General features: G+C 41.6%; 1 protein-coding gene across 5 annotated transcripts in view; it reads right to left on the bottom strand.

Moving 5' to 3' along the window:
• LOC110486079 (son of sevenless homolog 1) overlaps window positions 1–23,895 on the bottom strand; it is an 81,812-nt gene extending 57,917 nt beyond the window's left edge. For 4 of the 5 annotated variants that reach the window (XM_036940731.1, XM_036940732.1, XM_036940733.1 and 1 more), the window contains exons 1-3: window positions 22,881–23,895; window positions 5,219–5,344; window positions 1,111–1,242 (exon numbers count right to left, since the gene is read on the bottom strand). In XM_036940731.1, the coding sequence (XP_036796626.1) occupies window positions 1,111–1,242; window positions 5,219–5,344; window positions 22,881–22,967 (345 nt within the window). In that variant the 5' untranslated portion in view covers window positions 22,968–23,895. The remainder of the gene's footprint in view (window positions 1–1,110; window positions 1,243–5,218; window positions 5,345–22,880) is intronic. The other variant, XM_036940735.1, reaches the window with a different exon arrangement.
• Window positions 23,896–24,378: the final 483 nt, after the last annotated feature.

Below are 24,378 nucleotides of genomic sequence, written 5' to 3'. Positions count from 1 at the left end.
CCGTTTTTGTTGCCTGATGCAGGACTCTAGTGCCAGAGGAAGAGACTGACTGAAAACCCCTCCATTAACTACCACAGTTTAGACAATCGATAGATCAGCGTTCTAACTCCCCCTTGTGATAGTGCGGTACAATGACAAAATACCAGCATCTACCACAAACAGTCGCAGCATAAGCTCGTGACTTTTAAAGGAAGAACCACTGTATTTTGTGTAGATCCTTGACAACAAATGACAAATCCCTTTAAATCCAACTTGTAACAAAACATTTTTGGGGAAAAGGTCAAGGGGTGTCAATACTTTCTGAAGGCACTGTACATCACTGAATACACCCTGCTGTTTCTTAAAAGTGGTTCACAGCCTGACTAATTTACTGGGTGCTGAAGACATAGGCTACATGCTGATGACCTTACAGGTAGTAGTAGTTCATTATGATTGGTCTAGCCACCACAGTCATGTTCAGTAGGCACAAAACAGCAATGTACTACATGAAAGCAGGGTCCAAGGTTAACTTTTTCTTTGTAAATGCATTAGGGTCTTGCAGGGCCTAGGTTAAATGCTTGTATGTATGTATCTATGTATGTATGTATTCAGCAAGTAATAGGCTACATTTGGTCATTATGGCATATATTGTATTAAAAAACTAATATAATTTCGCAATATAGACAATGTATTATTTTTGCTAGTATGTTCACTACTTTCCCTAAAATAAATAAGCTGAGTGAGTAGATTGTTGAGCGCTTATTTTTCCTCTGGACAGCTCGTGTGCCGTGTGAAGGCATCAACTCATGTACTGCCCGCATGCTCAAGAAGTTGTGATTGGCGAGGAGCGTGGTTGAATGAACGGCCAATAATTTTGCTCAAATACAAATAGCATATTTTTTCAGTGTGTAGTCCTTCAATGGTTTTCAATAGCAGACTGCGACACAGAAGGTTAAACTGGAAAGACAAAATGTGCTGAGAAGATATTGGCCCAACATGTTTTTACTGGCCAGCAGGCAATCAATGTCAGATCCTGCTAAAAGTGTCCAGTAAGAAATGTACATTTTCGCTTTCCATTTCAAATTGCTTTGACTACTGAACATGACCCAGACATTTGGGATTATGGGTTACCTTGAGCAGCGGGTGGATCTTATCCACGGGCAAGGCCAAAGGATTCCTCCTCTTCCTCTTTTCAATGGCCGCCTGGGCATCAGCGATAGCCCATTTATCGATAGGGTGAGGGAAACTCTTTTGCACTCGCTCCTGAGGGGAGGAAAGGAGGGAAGGAGTGAGGGAGATCGAGAACCCTTTAATAGTGCAATACTTTTGACCAGAGCCCTATGGGCCCTTTCTAAATGTAGTGGAATACATAGGGAATAGGGTGCCATTTAGGCTGCAGAGGGCCTTACTTATCTGTTATTTACTTTAATGACATATTTCCTGGTACTCTATTGACGCTGCATCCATAGGCAAAGCAAACATTACCCCCAGTGAACGTCTTTGTTCACTGGGGGTAAACATGCCTCCTCCTCCTCCTTCAATCTGCCCTATGACACTTTACACCATTGTTTTATTGTTGCAGACATTTCACAAGGGACTTTTCCCTTAATAAGGGACATCTAACAGGTTATGTCAATGGGAGGGCAGGTACATGACATGTACATGTCAAGTCACACTTCCGCTAGAGGCACTACCAGGATGTCCTTCCCTTGACGTGGGTGTTGGGTTAAGAGTTACTGTAACCCTTTAAAAAAAGGGTGAGAACTACAAAATACATCCACAGTTAAAGGAGGACATCTTCATAAGCACTACATAACAAGTTGGCATAGGCTTTGAGGCCTAGGCATTTACAAAATGTTTGTGTTGTATATTAGGAGGGAATCAAACAAACAATACAAATTTCCCGTAATCTGTTGGATCCAATGGGTCACAAATTACAATATACACAAGCAAATGAGTGTGGTCAATCATCAACCCTGGCAGGTCAATGGTTAAAAGGGGGCACAGGTCAAGGGTTAAAGTTCATACAGACTGGGTCACAGGGAGAGGTCAACAGAAAGTGAGAGCACAGAACTAAGGGAGGAGTAAACATGGTAAAAAGAGACCACATAGATGGTTTGGCTTTACCATGCCCCATGGCTAGGGCCATGGACCCTAAAAAGCACCTGTGGATTTCACGTGATCCGTCTGCTCGCAAAAATGAGTCAAGGTGGACAAAACAAAAACAAGAGGTGAAAACATGTTGGCCCGCTAAAACATGGATTTAACAAAGAAAGATTTCAGATGTTTTCTGCATTAACTCATGTCAGTTATCATTGCAAAAAATCAACACAATAGTAGTAGCCATTAGTGTGATGATGCGCAAGAAAACATTCTGTTCAATGACATAAAACCAAACAAGAACTAAAAAGGTAATCATATTAAAAAATATGAGACTGTGTTCTGTTCAAATGATTGTCAAAGCAATAGGAGTCAAAATACATGTCTGCAAACAGCTTCACTTTTCTACCTTTCACTTTGGGTAAATGGATTGTATTCATAAGAATACAAATGGACAAAAACTGAGTTACATCTCAGTGCAAAACAAACCGTCTAAAGAACACCATGATCTGAGCTTAAAATAAATTAAACTTCAAACATTTATAATTTCCCCTTTTTGGTTGGGGACATAAATCAACATCCTCTTTTACTGAAAACGTGACTTAACCAGCTGTCAATAAAAAGTGTGTCTGCTACCGAATACAATTAAACTGAATGCTATGATACACTGTGAGCGACATTAAAGTGGCAATCAGCAGTTGAAACAATAACAAAGCGGACTCCTTGCCCCGGTTTGGTAAAAAAGCTGAGGGATGGGGCTAGAGAAATGTAACCACTCAAATTCATAGACAGAGGTATGGATGCAAGGACTGGCCATACATTATATCAAAATTATAGATTTAACCATGTTTTGAGGCTATATAGTGCTTGTTTACAAACATTGGAGTAAAAAAACGTATATTTTGGATTCTGATAGGGTATGACAGTTGAAGTAAGCTCATGGCAGGAACTGGAACACATTGTCGTACACGTTGATCCAGAGCATCCCAAACATGCTCAATGTATTCAGGCCATGGAAGAAATGGGACATGTTCAGCTTCCAGAAATTGTGTTCAGATCCTTACAACAAGGTGCCGTGGATTATCATATTGAAAGCACTCCACACTGCCCTTTCCCACCTGGACAAAAGGAACACCTATGTGAGAATGCTGTTCATTGACTACAACTCCCGTGTTCAATACCACAGTGCACACAAAGCTCATCACTAAACTAAGGACCCTGGGACAAAACACCGACTGCAACTGGATCCTCGATGGGCCGCCCCCAGGTGGTAAGGGTAGGCAACAACATCTGCCACGCTGATCCTCAACACAGGGCCCCTCAAGGGCTACCTTTACCACTTTAGTCCCCTACCCTTACCACATTTGTCCCCTCCTGCTCTCTCTGTTCACCCACAACTGTGTGGCCAAGCACCATAAGTAAGTTTGCTGACGACACAATTGCGCCATCGAGAGCATCCTGACCGGTCGCTCTGCTACTGCACAGCAAGTGGTACCGACACGCCAAGTCTAGGTCCAAAAGGCTCCTTAACAGCTTCTACCCCCAAGGCATAAGAGTGCTGAACAACTAATCAAATTCAAATGGCCATGCGGACTATTCACTTTACCCCTACCTACATGTACAAATTACCTCAACTAACCTGTAGCCCTGCACATTGACTTGGTACCGTTACCCCCTGTATATAGCCTTGTTATTGTTATTTTATTGTGTCACTTTTTTTCTTAACTCTATTTCTTGAACTGCATTGTTGATTATGGGCTTGTAAGAATTTCACAATAAATTGTATTCAGCGCATGTGGAAAAATTGAATTTGATTTAACAATGGGACTCAGGATCTCGTCACAGTATCTGTGCATTCAATTTGCTATAGATAAAATGCAATTGGGTTCATTGTCCGTAGCTTATGCTGGTATTCATCCATGAAGAGCACACTTCTCTGGCATGCCAGCGGCCTTTGAAGGTGAGCATTTGCCCACTAAAGTTGGTTACGGCACCAAACTGCAGTCAGGTCAAGACCCTGGTGAAGATGGCGACCACGCAGATGAGCATCCCTGAGATGGTTTCTGACAGTTTGTGCAGAAATACTCTGGGTTGTGCAAACCCAAAGTTTCATCAGCTGTGCGGGTGGCTGGTCTCAGACCATCCCGGAGGTGAAGAAGCCAGATGTGTAGGTCCTGGGCTGGAGTGGTTACACGTGGTCTGCGGTTCTGAGGCCGGTTGGACGTACTGCCAAATACTCCAAAACGACATCGGGGGTGGCTTATGGTAGAGAAATTAACATTCAATTCTCTGGCAACAGCTCTGGTGGACATTCCTGCAGTAAGAATGCCAATTGTACACTCCCTCAAAACATCTATGAAATTGTATTGTGTGACAAAATTGCACATTTTAGAGTGGCCTTTTATTGTCCCCAGCACAAGGTGAACCTGTGTAATGATCATGCTGTTTGGCTTCTTGATATGCCTCACCTGTCAGGTGGATGGATTATCTTGACAAAGGAGAAATGCTCACTAACAGGGATGTAAAACAAATTTGTGCACAGAATGAGAGAAATATGCTTTTTGTGTGTATGGAAGATGTCTGGGATCTTTTATTTCAACTCATGAAACATGCGACCAACACTTTACATGTTGCGTTTATATTTTTGTTCAGTGCAGCAACTGCTGATTGCCCCTTTAAGTAGAAGTAGCACCTAACCACTGGTCAAGGGTCAGTTTATTTCCTAGACCATAGGTTAAAGTGAGAGGATCAGGGGAACAGTCGTCTGATCCTAGACCTGTGATTTAGAGGCAACTTCTACCTCGCCACATCTGTTGTTGATGCCCTGAGGGATTCTGAAAGGGAAGGTCTGCTCACTCTTTTTCTGCTCCCAAACGGGATCTTTTAATACAGCTTAGACAACACAATCACAACGATTCAACTTAATTGTGATTGATTGAAATGTTGTGATTTTATCACCTGGGCCTAAGCTTTAGTAAAATATCACATTTGAAGGCAAAACAACACGCACACATTCCCTTTTTCTCTATGTATTGGACCTTTTTGTCCAAAGCTCCCTTTATTGCTTTGGAAGTGTACAAAACCCCCTCTGTTTATACTCTGTAAAAAAGGGGTCAACAAGGTTGACGGAGATCTTCACCTCCACGTCTTGCACGCTGCGTGGCTGTGCCTGGCAGAGCATGCTGAGCAGCAGCAAGATCAGCTCCTCGATGTACTGCAGCGCATCCTCCTGGGACGACAGCTTGGGATGCACCTGGCTCAGCACCTTCACAGAGACAGAGATGTGCATTAGTTCAGTATGAGTCAATTTAAAAAAAATCTACTGTTAAAAAAGATTGGATCGGTAGAATGTGGTAAACATGTATGAGTTCAGTATAGGTTGAGTTGATTATCATATATATTTTTTATAAACTGTTAAAAAGCTTGGGGTGCATCTGGCTCAGCACCTTTACACAGAAACTAAGAGAGATGAGGCGAGGCTACTAGTTCAGTATAGATTGCCGCTGGGCCCAAACTGGTTGACTCAATGGTGTTTCCATGGAATAGAATCAACGTGGAAAACTGATTGAATTTGCAAAAAGTCATCAACATATAGGAATTGAGACATTTTCTAAGTTTTTCACCCACTTTTGAACCTAAATCCAATTACACAGTTCAAATGTTTGTTGATTACACGTTAGTTGACAACTCAATAAAATGTCAATCTAAACTAGACGTTGAAGTGACGTCTATGTTTAAAAAAAACAATCAAACTGTTAAAAACCTTGAGTAGCAACTGGAAAGACATTTTCTAGTGTAATATAGTTTGAGTGTTTTCACACTTAGTCCCTTTTCAGTCAGTCAATGTGTGTGAACTCAGTGCAGTTCGCTTAATTTTTTTGTACAGTATGAACACTCCAAAAGAACTCACGACCCCTTAAAAGAGCCCCAAAAGCAAACCAAATTGAGACCATTGTGAGAGGTGGTCCGAATTCGGTTTGCTTGAATTTCCGCACCACACACTAGACTACTGCAACAGCGTTTCCCCTGCCATAAGCCCTCACATTGGTGCCACAAAAGAGAGAAGATGAGGTAACACTTTACTTGACACCCAGCGTCATAACATAACGTTACACGGTCATAACACGTTATTACACAGTCATAACCATGTCATGGCGTAACACCTGACATAACACATTGTGTTATTTTATGGCTGTTATGACACCTACATAGGAGTAGAAAGAAAACTTCAGAGAAAAAACTTATTTGGATAAAATTGGGTTTTGACACTTAAGTAGGTGTTATAAAAAGCCATAAAATAACGCAATATATGTCACAACAGGTGTAAATATATGGGTCATGACAGTGTTATGACCATATTATGTTATATTATGACAAGTTATGTCAGCGGTTATGAGATATGACATGGTTTTGACCGTGTCATAACTTGTTATGGCACAGGGAGTAAAGTCAAGTGTTACAGAAGATGTGCAGGTTCACATAAAAAAACTAAGTGCATGTTTGGAAACTGATTAGCGATTGTTAAGGATGCACAGAAATTCCAAAATGTGTGGAGGTTTTGTTGAGATTAAATCAAATAACATTTTATTGGTAACATACACATGGTTAACAGATGATAATGCGAGTGTAGCGAAATGCTTGTGCTTCTAGTTCCGACAGTGCAGTAATATCTAACAATACCCCAACAACTACCGAATACACACAAATCTAAAAAGGGATGAATGAGAATATGTACAAAATATATATGGATGAGCGATGGCCGAGCGGCATAGGCAAGGTGCAATAGATGGTATAAAATACAGTATATACACATATGATAAGTAATGTAAGATATTTAAACATTAAATTGGCATTATTTAAAAGTGGCATGGTGTAAAGTGACTCGTGATCCATTTATTAAAGTGGCCAGTGATTGAGTCTCAATGTAGGCAGCAGCCTCTCTGAGTTAGTGATTGCTGTTTAGCAGTCTGACGGCCTTGAGATAGAAGCTGTTTTTCAGTCACTCGGTCTCAGCTTTGATGCACCTGTACTGACCTCGCCTTCTGGGTTGGTAGCGGTGTGAACAGGCAGTGGCTCGGGTGGTTGTTGTCCTTGATGATCTTTTTGGCCTTCCTGTGACATCAGGTGCTGTAGGTATCATGGAGGGCAGGTAGAAGGCAGTCCTTGTTTGTGGGCTGCGACGGTGGCAAAGTATTATCCTCAAAGCGGGCAGAGAAGGTGTTTAGTTTGTCTGGAAGAGTGACGGTGTCCTTGACTTGGCTGGTTCTCTTTTTGTATTCCGTAATTTTCTGTAGACCCTGCAACATATGTCTCGTGTCTGAGCTGTTGAATTGCGACTCCACTTTGTCCCTTTACTGGCATGTCGCTTGTTTGATTGCCTTGCAGAGGGAATAACTACACCATTTATATTCAGCCATATTCCCAGATCTCTTTCCATGGTTAAATGCGGTGGTTCGCGTTTTCAGTTTTGCGAAAGCCACCTGGTTAGGGTAAGTTTTAATAGGAACAGTGGGAACAACATCTCCAATGCACTTCCTTATAAACTCACTCACTGAGTCAGCGTATAGATCGATGTTGTTCTCTGAGGCTGACCGGAACATATCCCAGTCCGGGTGATCAAAACAATCTTGAAGCATGAATTCCGATTGGTCAGACCAGCGTTGAATGGTTCTAGTAACTGGTATTTGTTTGCAATATGTGATCTATAGGCTAAGATAGCTTCATACACTGTTTATTCAATTGTGGGGTTTGAATAGTGTGAGAAGGCAACATATGGTGAAAATCAAAACATGGAGAACAAAATAAATTCAAGCTCTTAAAAAGGGGCAGTAGCCTACATTCGGTATACAATTTTCAATAACAGCATTATTTAATCTGCAGTTATTATTCTGCTATTTATTCTGTTACCAATAATATTGACATGTAAATAGTATCTTCTGATTGTATTTTGTTAAAATATTAGACAATTGTAATCTATTAGCTTCCAAAATGTATGTAGCCATTAGTGTAAAATACTTAAAGGAAAGGTTCAACCGATTTTGAATGTTATACTGTTTTGGTGCATCTCTGAGTGATGTTCTACCGATACCCTTGGGTGATTTAATGTGTATCGGAGTTATTGGTGTTCAAGCAGGCAGAATCCGACAGATATGACGCAGCACTATGACAAAGTCGCACTTACTTCACTGGAAGTTAATAGGAATATGACTTTCAGATCTCAAAAACATCTACCTACCGTCTCTGACCTTGCGGACTCACTAAACATACATGCTTTGTTTGTAAATTATGGATGTTGGAGTGTGCTCCTGGCTGTCCGTAAGTCAACAAAAAATTGTTTTTTTTTTTTTAAATGGTGCCGTCTGGTTTGCTTTATAAGGAATTTGAAATTATTCATACTTTTATTTTTAATACTTAGGTACATTACTTTTGATACTTACGTATATATATATATATATATATATATATATATATATATATATATATATATATATATATATATATATATATATATATATATATATTTTTTTTTTTTTTTTAAATTGCTCAAGTAGTATTTTACTGGGTCACTGACTTTTACTTGAGTGTTTTTCTATTAAATGTATCTTTACTTTTACTCAAGTATGACAATTGAGTACTTTTTCCACCACTGCTGCTATGTACCATAGAGGTCAATGGTCAAAGTTCTGCTGACCTGAACATTCCCGAAAATGTGTCTGAATCTCTAAAGCTTTCCAATCTAGCTGTCCGATAAATTCAGATGGAATGGCTTGTCCTGCACTTTGTAAAAACCCAGAGTGCATTGAGGGAATGCTGGAAAAAGCTCTTGGATCCTTTCTAAACATAGCAAATGTGAATACAAAGAGGACTCGGAACACAAAATAGGTGAAGTGAACTGGCAAAAGAGTTTGAGTCCTCAATCAAAGGCGAGGGCAGTGTGAATACAAAGAGAACAGAGTGATTTTCCTTATTTTTTACCCGGAGTTCATGTTAAAAAAAGACTGTGTGAAAATACCCTTTGTGGGAAGAAAAAAAATATGAAAAAAAATGTGATTTCTCATTTGGACCACTCAAAAACAGACAGAATACAATAGTCAACATTTTGCTGAAAGTAGGCTAGACTTCACACTCTCAGAGATACTTTTGGTTGGATAGCATGCAGTCGAATATAATGTTAAGAACAAAAAAGACAAATAGGCTTGTAGTGTGGCTCCCCTTTAGAGCTGCACTCTAGATATGCATTTGCAAATAGCAATTCAGCCGACTAGTATTAGGCCTAACTGATGCAAATTCTGAGTGCCGTGTTCACCAGTATCTAGCCTACTCAAATACATTCTTACTCTGGATAGGCCTATCAGCATTCCAGTCAAGTGCACTCAATCATAACAGTCACAAGTTAATGTATAGAAAGACCTACATGAGGAGTTCTTGCAGAACACGCCCATCATAACATAGACCCAAACTCCTTAAACACAGCCCATGGTTGGCTTTAAAATCAAACACTAGATATAGGCTACATGAATATTGATGAAAGCCATTTTCCAAGTCAATTCATATTTTTCAAGCATGAAATTGCTATTTAAGTGCTCATTTGCCCAAACTAATTTTGTGTTGACTTACTGCCGAACTTGTGCCCACTTCATGCAGTCACTCAAACAGTGACAAACATGGCTAGAAAAAGAGATGACCAGTGATGAAGGTTTATCGCAGTCACTAAGAACATAACCATGAAGACACATTGCTCACATTACTACCTTTTGGTCCTACATCTCCTAACCATCATCCATTGAGTTGGTACAAGACTTCAATCTTCACTGGTAATGGGTCAAATACATTAGGGAAAAATTATACATTTAGGCTACTTTAGTTTAGGTTGGAATAAGCATACGTTTGCGGGTTGAAGCCCGTGGAGTGGGACTACTGCCTCTAAAGCTGTCACTGGTAACTGACTGAGCCCAGCGACGACAGCATGACGAGAACACAGCACTGACACTGTCTCGTCAGTTCGCATCGCTAGCCAAGGCATCCTATCAGAGCATGACTAAGCAAGTTCTGAGCGTCTCTACTTCCCTCCTCTTTGAGGGGGTATGGTCTCGACTCAACTTGGCAGCACTTCAGAGGCAGAAAGGGACGGAGAGTTAAATGGGAGAGAGTAAGAGAGAGAGGGAGTTTGAGACAGAGTGGGCTGAGGAACTGAGGATGGAGTAAGAGAGAAGGATAAAAGAGGTGGCAGTGATAAAAGCCTGAATGTAAAAGATCAACATGCCTCCATTACACACACACACACAGTGGAGGCTACTCAGAGGAAGGGGAGGACCATCCTCCTCAGTGAATTTAATATAAATGGTGAAACATAAAAAAGTTATAAATATATTCACGTCACCAAACAATTGATTAAAACACACTGTTTTGCAATGAAGGTCTTCAGTAGCCTCAGCAGCACTCTGTAGGGTAGCACCACGGTGTAGCCGGAGGACAGCTAGCTTTTGTCCTCCTCTGGGTACATTGACTTCAGTACAGTAACTTACACAGTAATTATGACAACTTCCTGAGGGCATCCTCCAACCCATCAGAGCTCTTGCAGCATGAACTGACATGGTTGTCCACCCAAAGAAAGAATCAGAGAATGACTCTAGTACTGAAACCATAAGCTACAGCTAGCTAGCACTGCATAAAATGTGGTGAGTAGTTGACTCAGAGTGAGAAAGACAGTTTTCTTCCAAAATTAATGAGAAGCGAGAGTGTGATATATGGTTGTATGTTTTTTTAAACTTTCACTTAGCTATCGAACGCAGCTATCTAGTTTAGCCTTCTTAAACAGAGAGGGATGCCATGTTAGCTAGTTGGCTATCCAACACTGGAACTCTTCCAAGTCAAGGTAAGCTTTTGGTTTTATTAATTTATTGCCACCGGGTCCCACCGCTGTAAATGCTAAACTGCTTTCTGACCGTACACTGTACTGCGTTATTGCAGCCGGTTTACTAACTCGTTAGTTCTAGTAGCTATATTGATTATGCGGGACAACGATGTAGGCTGTGTATATCGGCCGGCGGTCATGATATGAAGGTTTGGCTTGGAAAGATTATTTTGCCTGGTCAGACAGCTGATGTGTTGTGCACTGAAGTCCACAATCGACAGGAACAGCGATAGGAGGAAAGCACGTAGATCAGGGGTGTCAAAGTCAAATGGACGGAGGGCCAAATAAAAAAATCAGCTACAAGACGAGGGCCAGACTGTTCGAATGTTCATTGAAAAATTTTTAAATGACGCATATAGTCTAGTGAACCTAATTGAACCTACTGAAAACCTAACAAATATATTACAATATGATCAGATAAATAAAGCAATATTTTCTTATGGCTCTGTCAGTAATCTTTAATTTTCAACAGACACAAAAGACAAATTTCCTTTATATAAATATCCCCATAACATGAACATTAAATGAAAGAAACCGGTATTCAAGGCACCATCAGTAGACTATATTTTCTATTTTAGCAAAAGTGGGCTAAATTTACTTCAAAGAAAAAACAATAATAGCAATTTTCTATCATCCACTCAACTGAAATATTTTTAAAATATAATTGGATTGAAATACAAAAAAATAAAGTGCAAAAATCTATTAATCAAAAACAACACTTTGTTTAAGGAGAAGTAACATGCAGTGAAAACAAATATTAAATTTTAACTTTTAAACTTGAACTGAGTAAAAACTCTAAATATGTGATTGCACAGTAATGTTCACTTGTTTGAGGTTGAGGGTGATACTTGGTGGTGTCCCATCTTTTCCACAAGTTCATCAATGTTCGGGGTAAGGCTCTGAGCTGAAGAAATCCTCAGAATTGAGTGGAGGTGTTCAGCAGTAAGTCGACTTCTGTGTGATGTTTTGTTCAGGTTCATCAAAGAAAACAGTTGTTCACACAGGTATGTGCTGCCAAACATAGACAACGTTTGAGCAGCCTGGATGCGCAGCTGGGGCATTGTGCCGGGGAGGAAACGGGCGAACTCCGCAGCACCCACTGCCGCATATTTTGCCCTCAGTGCATCATTGCATTGGAGGTCAATCAACTCCATTTGGAGGTTTGGTGGTGAGCTTTCCACGTCAACAGCAAATGGGTTACCGAGCAGTTCCAACCTGCTTTTTTGTGCTTCAAAGTCAGCAAATCGGCGTCGAAAGTCAGCGGCAAGCATACCTATTTTATCAGCCAACTGTGTGCTCGGGAACGCACTGGTAGAGAGCTTCTCTTTCATGGTCTGGCAGCTGGGAAAGTGGCTCAAATTTTCTTTCCGCATCTGCGTCTCCCACAGAGTCAGTTTGGTTTTAAATGCCTTCACTGTACTGTACATATCAGAGATGACACGATCCCGACCCTGCAGCTGCAAGTTTATTGCATTCAGATGACTCATAATGTCACACAGAAAAGCCATTTCACACAGAAACATTTCGTCTCGGAGTTGTGTTGTGTCTTTCCCTTTGCTGTCCAAGAACAGACAAATCTCCTCACGAAGCTCGAAACATCTTTGAAGCACCTTTCCCTGGCTTAGCCATCGCACCTCTGTGTGATAAGGCAAATCACCATGCTCCGTTTCTAACTCCGTCAGAAATGCCTTGAACTGGCGGTGATTCAAACCTTTGGCTCTGATAAAGTTAACTGTGCGCGTGATGATGCTCATTACATGCTCCATTTTCAAGGCTTTACCGCACAACGCTTCCTGGTGTATGATACAATGATAAGCTGTCAGCTCACCTGTCGCGTTTTCCTCTTGCATCTTTTCCCGTATCTTCGCCACCAGTCCGCTCCTGTGTCCACACATCGCAGGTGCTCCGTCGGTTGTCAAACCCACGAGTTTTTCCCAAGGCAGCTCCATCTCATTTACACATCTTGACACCTCTTCATACAAATCATGCCCCGTAGTTGTGCCATGCATAGGACGTAAAGCCAAAAACTCCTCTGTCACGCTTAGGTTGGAGTCCACTCCGCGGATGAAAATTGACAACTGGGCAATGTCAGAAATGTCGGTGCTCTCATCCACAGCCAAGGAATATGCAATAAAATCTTTTCCCTTTTTCACAAGCTGCTCTTTTAGATTGATGGACAACTGGTCTACTCTCTCGGCAATGGTGTTTCTGCTCAGACTCACATTTAAAAAGAGTTGCCTTTTTTCTGGGCAAACTTCGTCACAAACTTTAATCATGCAGTTTTTGATGAAATCCCCCTCCGTAAATGGCCGGGCTGATTTAGCGATCTCTTCTGCCAAAATAAAACTGGCCTTGACAGCAGCCTGGCCTTGTGATTTGGCTTTTTTGAACAGAGCCTGTCGAGATTTGAGGCCTCGTTTTAATTCCTCTGCCTTTTGTAGCCTTTGTTCCATGTCCATATTCTTGTTTTTGTCCGCGTGTTTCGTTTCATAATGTCGTCTCAGATTATACTCTTTCAGTACCGCCACACTTTCTCCACACAGAAGACACACAGGTTTTCCAGCTACCTTCGTGAACATATACTCCGACTCCCACCTTGTTTGAAACCCCCGGTTCTCAGTATCCACCTTCCGTTTTGCCATTTTTGATGGGTATCTGAAAGTTAATTTTACTGTGATGCTGACGACTGCTGTGCCAATAAATATTGAAATGAAGCAGCCTACTGCTCGGTGCGTCACCTTTGCATTGTGGGAAATGTAGTATTGGTGCGTGTAAAAGATCTGCGGGCTGCCGGCTTGCTGCGGGCCGGTTCTAATAATAAATCAAGATCATCCCAGGGGCCGTAAAAAACCTTCTTGCGGGCCGGATGTGGCCCGCGGGCCTTGACTCTGACATATGTGACGTAGATAGTTGCGAGAAGGAATTATAAACACAACGAGCAAAGTGAGCATGCTGTTTTTATGTGGCTGCTATGAAAGTGAACTGTGTCTGCGTGTGATCAGGGGTGTATTCTTCCCGCCGATTCTGTTGAAAAACATTTCTTAAAAACAGAAGAAAACAGAACCGGGATAAACATACCTGAATTTGTACAATAGAAACTAATTTGTAGCTGTTGGACGAATGATTATACCCTAGATCAGCTACATGCAGGCAAGAGTGTGTAAGGTAGTACTGAATGTGTCACTGTCGCACCTTGATTACTCAAAATTCTCTCTACCGGTGCACCTACGTTGTAAACTTTCATTCAGAGGCTAGGTTGTAGCAACCTCATGACGGGTACAGGGTAAATTTGGGTATTAGCCTAAAACTATTGATGTTCCATTCACTCAGCTCAATGTAACATGAATGAGTCATCCAATATGCTGTAATAGAAAGAAGGCAATGCTCATAAACAAAGATCATCCTCCCTCATCCTACACTGCAACGACCACTGACACACACCTACCTAGCTTTCTCACCTCGCGTCGGAATGCAGAGGTATTCATCTGTCGTGGGCATACACGTAGGTGCTTTCAGAAGTGTTTTTTGAGTGGGGAAAGATCAAGGTCTAACAGGAGGTCCTGAGATAATGTAAAAGATGTAGCCTAGCCTGACAAGGCTCATGTTAGGCCACATCATGATTGCCGATGGGGGAAAAAACAGGGAGATTGACAAGAAAGCTCTGCTTGTAGAGGACCTGTATGCTGGAATACATTGCATGCTGCAATTCTTTAGACCGTTTTAGTCTTCTTCCTTTGTTCTGCCTCCTTGTAAGGCAAATGAGAAATAAACTAGAAAGTGAAAACTATTAAAACCCATTGTAATAGGGTAATAATAATAATCTGAATAAATGAGTTGCAAATAAAATCTGGACACACACAAGATAATATATATGGAGGATAGGTTTATGGGAAGCTCCTAGAAAAATTGGAAGAAAGGCTCATTATTCCAACTAAATCAATGCTCCCCCACAGAAACAATGTCTACGGTGGACTTCAACTCAACATGTATTGTATGTTTTAAAAAGGTTCTTCCAGCCTTTCTGTGTCCTCACATCCAGACATGTGTAGTAGAGCAGTGTGGTCCTCTGATAGATAATGTCAAGTAAAGAGTATAATTGAATTGGTTGCAAATCCAAGGTCACTCTCCAACCCCAAGTTATGAGAGGACTGAGTGAGGTTCTTGAAGGTAGTATGGGAGTCTCACATCCAGAGTAAGCTGCTGATCATGTGAATCAAGTTTGTTGATAATTCAAGCTCAAGTGAATTGACTTCAGATGTGCAAAGTGGCCTTGTGAGCCCTAGCCCCACATGACCGCTTGACATGATCCTGTGTCACTCTTGTCCCAGAGGTTGCCGATGACAACCAAGCCGGTGTACCCAGGTGCTTCTCCCTCAATCTCAGCTCAATTCCGGTCTCCAACCCTTGCCCATAAACCCTTTTCTCAATAGTCTTAGCAGAACTGAAGGGACCAGACAGATCTCCTAATCTGCAACCTAGATCTTCAATAGCACCATAATGCTTTCACCTGTCCAGGACCTGTAAGGTCTGTGCAAAACATGTGAGAAGGGGCTAAGGGTTTAGAGAAAGGGGGACAAGAGCAGAAGGAATCCGGGCTGGAGCTGCCCATCACAGGCAGGTGGGTGTGGTGGAGAGAAGGCCCTGGTTCCTGCATGCTAGACTAACTCAAAGCAATGCCAGGAATTTCATTCCCAGGAACCCCAGCCAGTGTGGGCCTGCACAGCACCACATGCAAATAGTAGAGATGTGCATCTTTCCCATACAGCAATGATACGTTTTAGTTTGAAACGATTCAATTCGATTGGAGAATGAAAGCACATTCATTTTCCATTCTAAATTCAAATCTGCTGATGGAATTCATAAGCTGGGCCTCCCTGAGCTGGATCTGTCTGAGTTGATTTATGTGTGTGTGTGTGTAAAGGATGCATGTCTATGGTGTACTATGTAGGCACCTGAGCTGAGCAATAAGGGAGACTAGGCATCTACAACCCCATTACCACTATCAGATCTGAGGGGTGGGGCAATGGAGCCTGTTTTTTGTCCCCCCCCTTCTAAAATTGCCACCACCCACTAATTAACTTGTCATTTTAGAAAACTAAGTGTTTGAGCTAGTAGTGTATCAATATTTATCATTTACAAATGAGCTATGACAGCCAATGAATAATATAGCAATACTTTGGATTTCACCCCATCTCAAAATCTAATGGTTTTGACCATTTTGAAGTTTTTACAGTGTGACATTTTCTTCCCCTCTTGCTTCGACCACACAGTGGGCCTCGCAAAAATGATTGCTGTCCTCGTTATGAAATTATCAAACGTTACCATTTTTATATATAAAATAACCATAGAGATTGTTTAAAGCAAAACTACAAAAACTATTGCTGATAGTAAAACCTCAACAATCAAAATAAAATCAATTTTATGCCCGGTTCGGCAAGTATTTCCAGATGAGAGCTGTCTCCGGTAGCTTACTTTTCCCAATTTTCAACTAGAGGTCGACCGATAATGATTTGTCAACGCAGATACCGATTATTGGAGGACCAAAAAAAGCTAATACCGATTAATCTGAGATTTATAAATATATATATATATATATATATATATTAATGACAATTACAACAATACTGAATGAACATAAAATACATAAAATCAAATTAGTCTCAAATAAATAATGAAACATGTTCAATTTGTGTTCACTGTTCAATTTCAAAAACAAAGTATAAGTGCAATATGTGCCACGTAAAAAAGCTAACCTTTGACTATTGGATGTTCTTATGGGCACTATAGTATTGCCTGCCTAATCTCGGGAGTTGATAGGCTTGAAGTCATAAACAGCGCTGTGCTTCAAACATTGCGAAGAGCTGCTGGCAAATGCAGGAAAGTTTGAATGAATGCTTACGAGCCTGCTGCTACCTACCACTGCTCAGTCAGACTGCTCTATCAAATCATAGACTTAATTATAATAAACACACAGAAATACAAGCCTTAGGGGATTAATATGGCCAAATCTGGAAACTATCATTTTGAAAACAACACGTTTATTCTTTCAGTGAAATACGGAACCATTTTATCTAACGGGCGCCATCCCGACGTCTAAATATTGCTGTTACGTTGCACAACCTTCAATGTCATAACTATGTACAATTCTGGCAAATTAATTACGGTCTTTGTTAGGAAGAACTGGTCTCCACAGTTGACAATGAGCCTGGTTGGCCAAACTGCTGCATATACCCCGACTCGGCTTGCACTGAACTCAAGAGAAGTGACACAATTTCCCTAGTTAATATTGCCTGCTGACAAGCATTTTTTAAACTAAAAATTAACTTAAAGGTATAAGTAAGTTTTTTTTTAAATATACTTGTGTATTGATTTCAAGAAAGGCATTGATGTTTATGGTTAGGTACACATTGGTGCAACGATTGTGCTTTTGTTAAATCATCACCCGTTTGGCGAAGTAGGCTGTGATTAAATTCTAAATTAACAGGCACTGCATTGATTATATGCAACACGGGACAAGCTAGTTAGTTAAACTAGTAATGTCATCAACCATGTGTAGTTAACTAGTGATTATGTTAAGATTGATTGTTTTTTATAAGTTTAATGCTAGCTAGCAACTTACCTTTGCTCCTTGCTGCACTCGTGTAACAGGTGGTCAAGTCTGCCACACAGTCTTCTGGTGGAGTGCAATGTAATCGTTATGAAAAATAGAGGTCGGCCGATTTCAAGTTTCAACCAGCCATAGATAAATTACCCAGCAAACACATAGGCTTTATTAGTTCAGTAACAACCTAATATTACGCAAGCAATTTTACAATTTGAATGCTGAAGGTAGACTGAGCAGATGTGCAATATCAGGAACAGGCTGCCTACCCCACGTTGGTCAGTGCCCAAAGCTGAGCACAGTGCGCAGTTTGTCTAGGCTACTGGTGTTGTCTGGGGTTGTTCGGCATGCAAAATGACTTGTAGATCAATGACTTAACAGTTACAAACAGTTCCACACTGAAGGAGAGGACGCATCAGTTGTCAAAAGATTTGATACTTTCAGAAGGTAGAAATAATGTAATACGACTCCCCAAAAAATTGTGAACGGGTGATTCGTAAAGTTTAAAATCAATTTTCTGACTGATGCAAGCTACATTTGGATCGGTTTTGGGTCCGCAGACCAATGCGGATGTTTGAATCGGGGACCGATGCGTACCGGTGAATCACTACATCCCTAGCAAACAGACTAGGAGAACAAAAGAAAGAGGAAAATGGGGCACACTGTTTATGGAAAATTGTCTGCGCTTGAAAATTGTGATTATTGCAGATGCTAAAGTGATTCATTTGATTGATTATCGTCAAAGAGTAGAGGCACAAGATGCAGCATGTGTGGATGTACAGTGCCTTGCGAAAGTATTCGGCCCCCTTGAACTTTGCGACCTTTTGCCACATTTCAGGCTTCAAACATAAAGATATAAAACTGTATTTTTTTGTGAAGAATCAACAACAAGTGGGACACAATCATGAAGTGGAACGACATTTATTGGATATTTCAAACTTTATTTAACAAAAAAACTGAAATTGGGCGTGCAAAATTATTCAGCCCCCTTAAGTTAATACTTTGTAGCGCCACCTTTTGCTGCGATTACAGCTGTAAGTCGCTTGGGGTATGTCTCTATCAGTTTTGCACATCGAGAGACTGAAATGTTTTCCCATTCCTCCTTGCAAAACAGCTCGAGCTCAGTGAGGTTGGATGGAGAGCATTTGTGAACAGCAGTTTTCAGTTCTTTCCACAGATTCTCGATTGGATTCAGGTCTGGACTTTGACTTGGCCATTCTAACACCTGGATATGTTTATTTTTTAACCATTCCATTGTAGATTTTGCTTTATGTTTTGGATCATTGTCTTGTTGGAAGACAAATCTCCGTCCCAGTCTCAGGTCTTTTGCAGACTCCATCAGGTTTTCTTCCAGAATGGTCCTGTATTTGGCTCCATCCATCTTCCCATCAATTTTAACCATCTTCCCTGTCCCCGCTGAAGAAAAGCAGGCCCAAACCATGATGCTGCCACCACCATGTTTGACAGTGGGGATGGTGTGTTCGGCTGTGTTGCTTTTACGCCAAACATAACGTTTTGCATTGTTGCCAAAAAGTTCAATTTTGGTTTCATCTGACCAGAGCACCTTCTTCCACATGTTTGGTGTGCCTCCCAGGTGTCTTGTCGCAAACTTTAAACCACACTTTTTATGGATATCTTTAAGAAATGGCTTTCTTCTTGCCACTCTTCCATAAAGGCCAGATTTGTGCAATATACGACTGATTGTTGTCCTATGGACAGAGTCTCCCACCTCAGCTGTAGATCTCTGCAGTTCATCCAGAGTGATCATGGGCCTCTTGGCTGCATCTCTGATCAGCCTTCTCCTTGTATGAGCTGAAAGTTTAGAGGGACGGCCAGGTCTTGGTAGATTTGCAGTGGTCTGATACTCCTTCCATTTCAATATTATCGCTTGCACAGTGCTCCTTGGGATGTTTAAAGCTTGGGAAATCTTTTTGTATCCAAATCCGGCTTTAAACTTCTTCACAACAGTATCTCGGACCTGCCTGGTGTGTTCCTTGTTCTTCATGATGCTCTCTGCGCTTTTAACGGACCTCTGAGACTATCACAGTGCAGGTGCATTTATACGGAGACTTGATTACACACAGGTGGATTGTATTTATCACCATTAGTCATTTAGGTCAACATTGGATCATTCAGAGATCCTCACTGAACTTCTGGAGAGAGTTTGCTGCACCGAAAGTAAAGGGGCTGAATAATTTTGCACGTCCAATTTTTCAGTTTTTGATTTGTTAAAAAAGTTTGAAATATCCAATAAATGTCGTTCCACTTCATGATTGTGTCCCACTTGTTGTTGATTCTTCACAAAAAAATACAGTTTTATATCTTTATGTTTGAAGCCTGAAATGTGGCAAAAGGTCACAAAGTTCAAGAGGGCCGAATACTTTCGCAAGGCACTGTAAATGCTATTGTAATGTGAAAAGTCTATGTAAGTACATATGGCTGAGTTGGTGTGACATTTTCCATCTCCAATTTAAGATTATGTCCATTGATATTTAGCAGGGCTAGGAGAATATTCGGGAATATTCTACAGACTACAGCTGGCTTTTTGAAAAACCTGACCACAACTTTGCCCACAAAATGAAGAAATTATTAAAAATTCCAGAGAACTTGAAAGACTTTGCAAACTCACTCCATTGGAAATGTGTGGTGAGGCTAAAATGAGGGCTTGCTCTTGACAAAGCCTCTCATGGCAGGGCTGACAAACGTGGCATTTTGGCTTTGGCAAAGCTGGCCAAAATGTCTTGAGCAGTGAACCAAGGAGGAAATATACATTTAAAAAAATGGCATGACAAAACAATCCCGATTTCCCTATTTCATTCCACAGCAGAAACCTAAACAATGCTCATCCACTGGAGCGCATGCACATTTTCGAATCCTCTCAGTTCCCTGTGTCAGCACGTTCCAGACAAATGTAACAATTTTTTTAAAGCCGAGAGGCCAATGGCTAAATCAATAAGGTTAACAGACGGTGTGTCCACATTGAACGGCTCAATGCGGAAAAGCTGGTCTTGCCATGGGGCTCTTTTGAAGTCTTCCATAACCTCTCCTAGACTTGTTGACACAGCTTGAGCGGGGAAAGCAACACTTGAGGGATCCGAGGGGCGTGGTTTGGTGGAGAAGAAATGGGGTAAAAGCTTGTCGCAAAAAAATTCCTTAATGCGACCCACTGGGGCTATAACCTCCCCTCTGTTGTCTCTCACTCCCGCTCTCTGCGAGGGCTGACTTGCTCTGACCTCATGCATTGGGCTACATTCCTGCCATGCCTGTGGCGTTACATTGCAACGGCATCATGGCACTTTAGCATTTGCCGGCCCTTGCCAGTCTACACACAACAGGAATGCAGAGGCCATCCCCCCTCGTTGGGATGCCACATGTGCCCGTCGTCCAACAGTGGGAACTCGAGCAAAGACTTGAACTGTTTCTCTGCAGCATTCCTCCACAGTTCATTCAATCTCCCACATAAGACCAACTTCTCAACATAATGAACAGTGTACTGTTTCTGCAGTGTTAGCTAAAAGATTAACCGATGCATGTCAAAGGTCATTTCCAGATTCATATCAAATGGTACACTGTAGCATTACATCATTCAGTCCTAGCTGGTCCATTAGGATGTTTTTTCAGTAGGCTAGAATTCAGTTTCAGAATTATTAACCTACTGTTTCAGTACTGTTCTGATTCTCCCAGTTCTTCTTATCATTCTCTTCTCCTGATCACTACCTCTGGCCCAATATGACACAGTGGGGCTTACGCGGGGCCTACCCCTTCACGTCAAACTCCCATTGTAAATTGGGCTGCTTATCTTGACCACTACCATTATATAGGCCTAATACTTTTAAGGCCTAAATCGGTCAGTCTGGAGTGGTTTTAGCTAAGCACTTTACAGTGAAAAACAACTTGGGCTTGGCCGAAGCTGTCGTGAACTAAATATATGCTAGTCATAAACAATACTCATCTTGAGAAAGCACTGGGGTGAACAAAAAAAATGTAAAGAACATTTTTTTTAAACATTTTACGATTTGCTTAACTGTCATTGTAACATCTCACTTGAGAGCTGTGCAGTGAAGTTCACTGACTCGGCATTCCCCTGCTTGCAGCATCTTGCTGAAAAACCCCACCCTGATCACCTCACGCCAGTTATAGGCCTCTATTTGCCAACACACGCAATCTAGAGAGGTTCTAGTCATTGTTCACTCTGTGTAGACCAAGGTAACATATGTGGTGTGTCACTAAAATTTGCCCACATCAGACATGTCATTTCAAACCATCCCGAAGGCTGATATGCGTTTGTTTGATCAAAAACATCAATTTCACTCAGCAGCGAGTCGGTAAAGCGCCCAAAACATGGCCAGCACCTTTATGAGACTAGATGAGGGTGTCCCAAAATATCGAGACAGTCAGAATCTACTTGAAAAAAGTTGCTGCATCAATCTTGATGGGCTGTGACCCAAGTATGTAATGTTTCAAAACCTAATTTCTCTTTAAAAATACATGTGGAAGCAGGCAAGCAGAGCATCACAACAACAATATAAAAAGACACGTATGACTACTCTAGCATTTCTCATGATGATTACTACTACAATATGCAGGGTTGCTGGTAGCAATCGTTTATTTATTGTCTGAAATTGAGGGCCCAGTTTGAACGTTGCTATGGACCCCTTAGTTTAGGAAAAAGTGATGCCGTTTTGCCGAGGGGGGGCAACGTTCTGTGAGTGTGACAGCGTCCTCCCCCACAGAAGCTGCCAGTGCCACCACACTCAAACTGACACGGTGGGCAAGATGTGCATGCAGTGACGCTGAGATAGCAGATACAAATAAAAGGAGACAGGTGTAGGAATGGTGTAGTGCATAGGGAACTAGTGACATTCGAGTTTAGGTATGGGAATCAAACACAAAAAAGTTAAGTCAAACATAGGGCTGTGTGTGTGTCTGTCACATAGAAGCACCGAGTCCCCACGGGTGCACCCCAATAATGAGCGGGGGGGGGAAGCTAACAACTATTAGCACACACAAGCATTTCGCTACACCCGCAATAACATCTGCTAAATATGTGTATGCAGCCAATAAAATGTGATTTGACCAACCAAACCATGCGTCACGGGCAACATGTTGTGTTTTGACATGGCATCATCAAATGTGTGTTGCAAAAAACATCAATTCCTACAAGACAACACCGTTTGAGTTAGCTAATTAACGTTAGCTGACTAGCTAATAATAGCTACGTTGCTTGTAATGCATACCCTCGCCGTCTAGTTAGTTCGCTTGGCACCTGCCAACGTCCTAGCCTACCTTGTTCAGGGAGGGTACCAACAGCCCCCGCCATTTCGGTGCGTTCTCCTCGCTGAAAAAGTCGTACTGAACCTGGGCCGCTTGCATAGCTTCAGCTGTTCGTCGTCGTGCGCTATCTTGCAGCCAGCGAGCGATGTGTGTTCACGGCCACTCTTCACATCAATACAGTATGTAGCATGGCCCGTGGTTGGAACTGAGAGGTGCAATATTCTGTGCGGCCCGCTGCCTCAGAATATCCACCCAATGAGCATTCCTCTACCAAAACAGTTAACAATGCGACCATCGCATCGGCAGTGTACAGATGTTGATCGCTGCTAGCTAGCCGTCTGCAGCTGCCGAAGCAAGGAGCTATCGTTAACTAGCAGGCTTGCTCTTTCGGGCACCGAGTTTTAAAAAAGCCAAAATTCACGAAACCAAATATACTTCAAACGCTAACTAGCAAGCTTGCGTTGCGTTGTCAAATTGACATTATTCCAAGTTCTGAGCTGACGTTGATGGCAACAAACGAACGGTAGCCTTGCTAATTTAGCACGCTAGTTTGCAGCCGGGCTGGTGATGTTACTAGCCATAGCCGATCGATCCGAATTGGAAACTGGTTGGCAGTAGTGATCAACGATCTGTGGACAGTGGCGTAGCTGGCTAGCTAGTATCCAATTTAGGGATTCATGTGTCACTTCACGTTTCGGGAACTGCGATACTGTTCGTCCTTTTCGGCCAGTTGAACCATTCCCTATATTTTTGGGGAAAAAAAACTCTTCGGTGCATAATCACCCATTTTCACCGAATCTTCGACAGGGTGGATATTGATAACTGTGTTATCCTCCATGAATTTATAATTTCCAAAACATGTCTCCAGACTATTTAGCTTTTTGTTAAGTTATCGAGAAAACCAAGATTCCACGCACAGGCTGGCTTTAATGACCAGTTAGGCTTTGGTCAAAATGATTTCTTTGGACGATTGTTATGACTGGTCGGTTGCAGTTGTTGGTACAAGAATTGCACAGGCGCAATGGATAGCTAATGACGTACTTCGGGTTTGTTTTCGATAATCATCGCGCCTGCCCAAGATCTGGATCTAATCTGGCTAAACCGAGAGCAATAATTGTTTAAACGATAGAATGAAAAAGATCGCTTGATGAGGAGGATCACTTGAAACCATTGCATACTCACTGTCACTCCAACACACACACACTCCCATCATTTTCTCACTCACATAATATGCACATACATTTATACTGACCCTACACACCCACTCACATACAAGCTGCTACTACTCTGTTTATTTTATATCCTGTTGCCTAGTCACATTACCCCTATACAGATCTACCCCCATCACTCCAGTATACCTGCACATGTAAATATGGTATTGGAACTAACATTTAAATTAATTCCTGTATATAGTACCGTATGCTTACTTCATTACTTTGTGTATTTCTTATTTCTCGTGTGCTTCACCCCCCCCCCCCCCCGTAAACCAGTTATGGATTATTGCATTTTG

Source organism: Oncorhynchus mykiss, chromosome 13 (assembly GCF_013265735.2).
Source record: "Oncorhynchus mykiss isolate Arlee chromosome 13, USDA_OmykA_1.1, whole genome shotgun sequence".
NCBI lineage: Eukaryota > Metazoa > Chordata > Actinopteri > Salmoniformes > Salmonidae > Oncorhynchus > Oncorhynchus mykiss.
The sequence above is the reverse complement of the archived record's forward strand: the minus strand, read 5'-3'. Positions and strand labels throughout refer to the sequence as shown.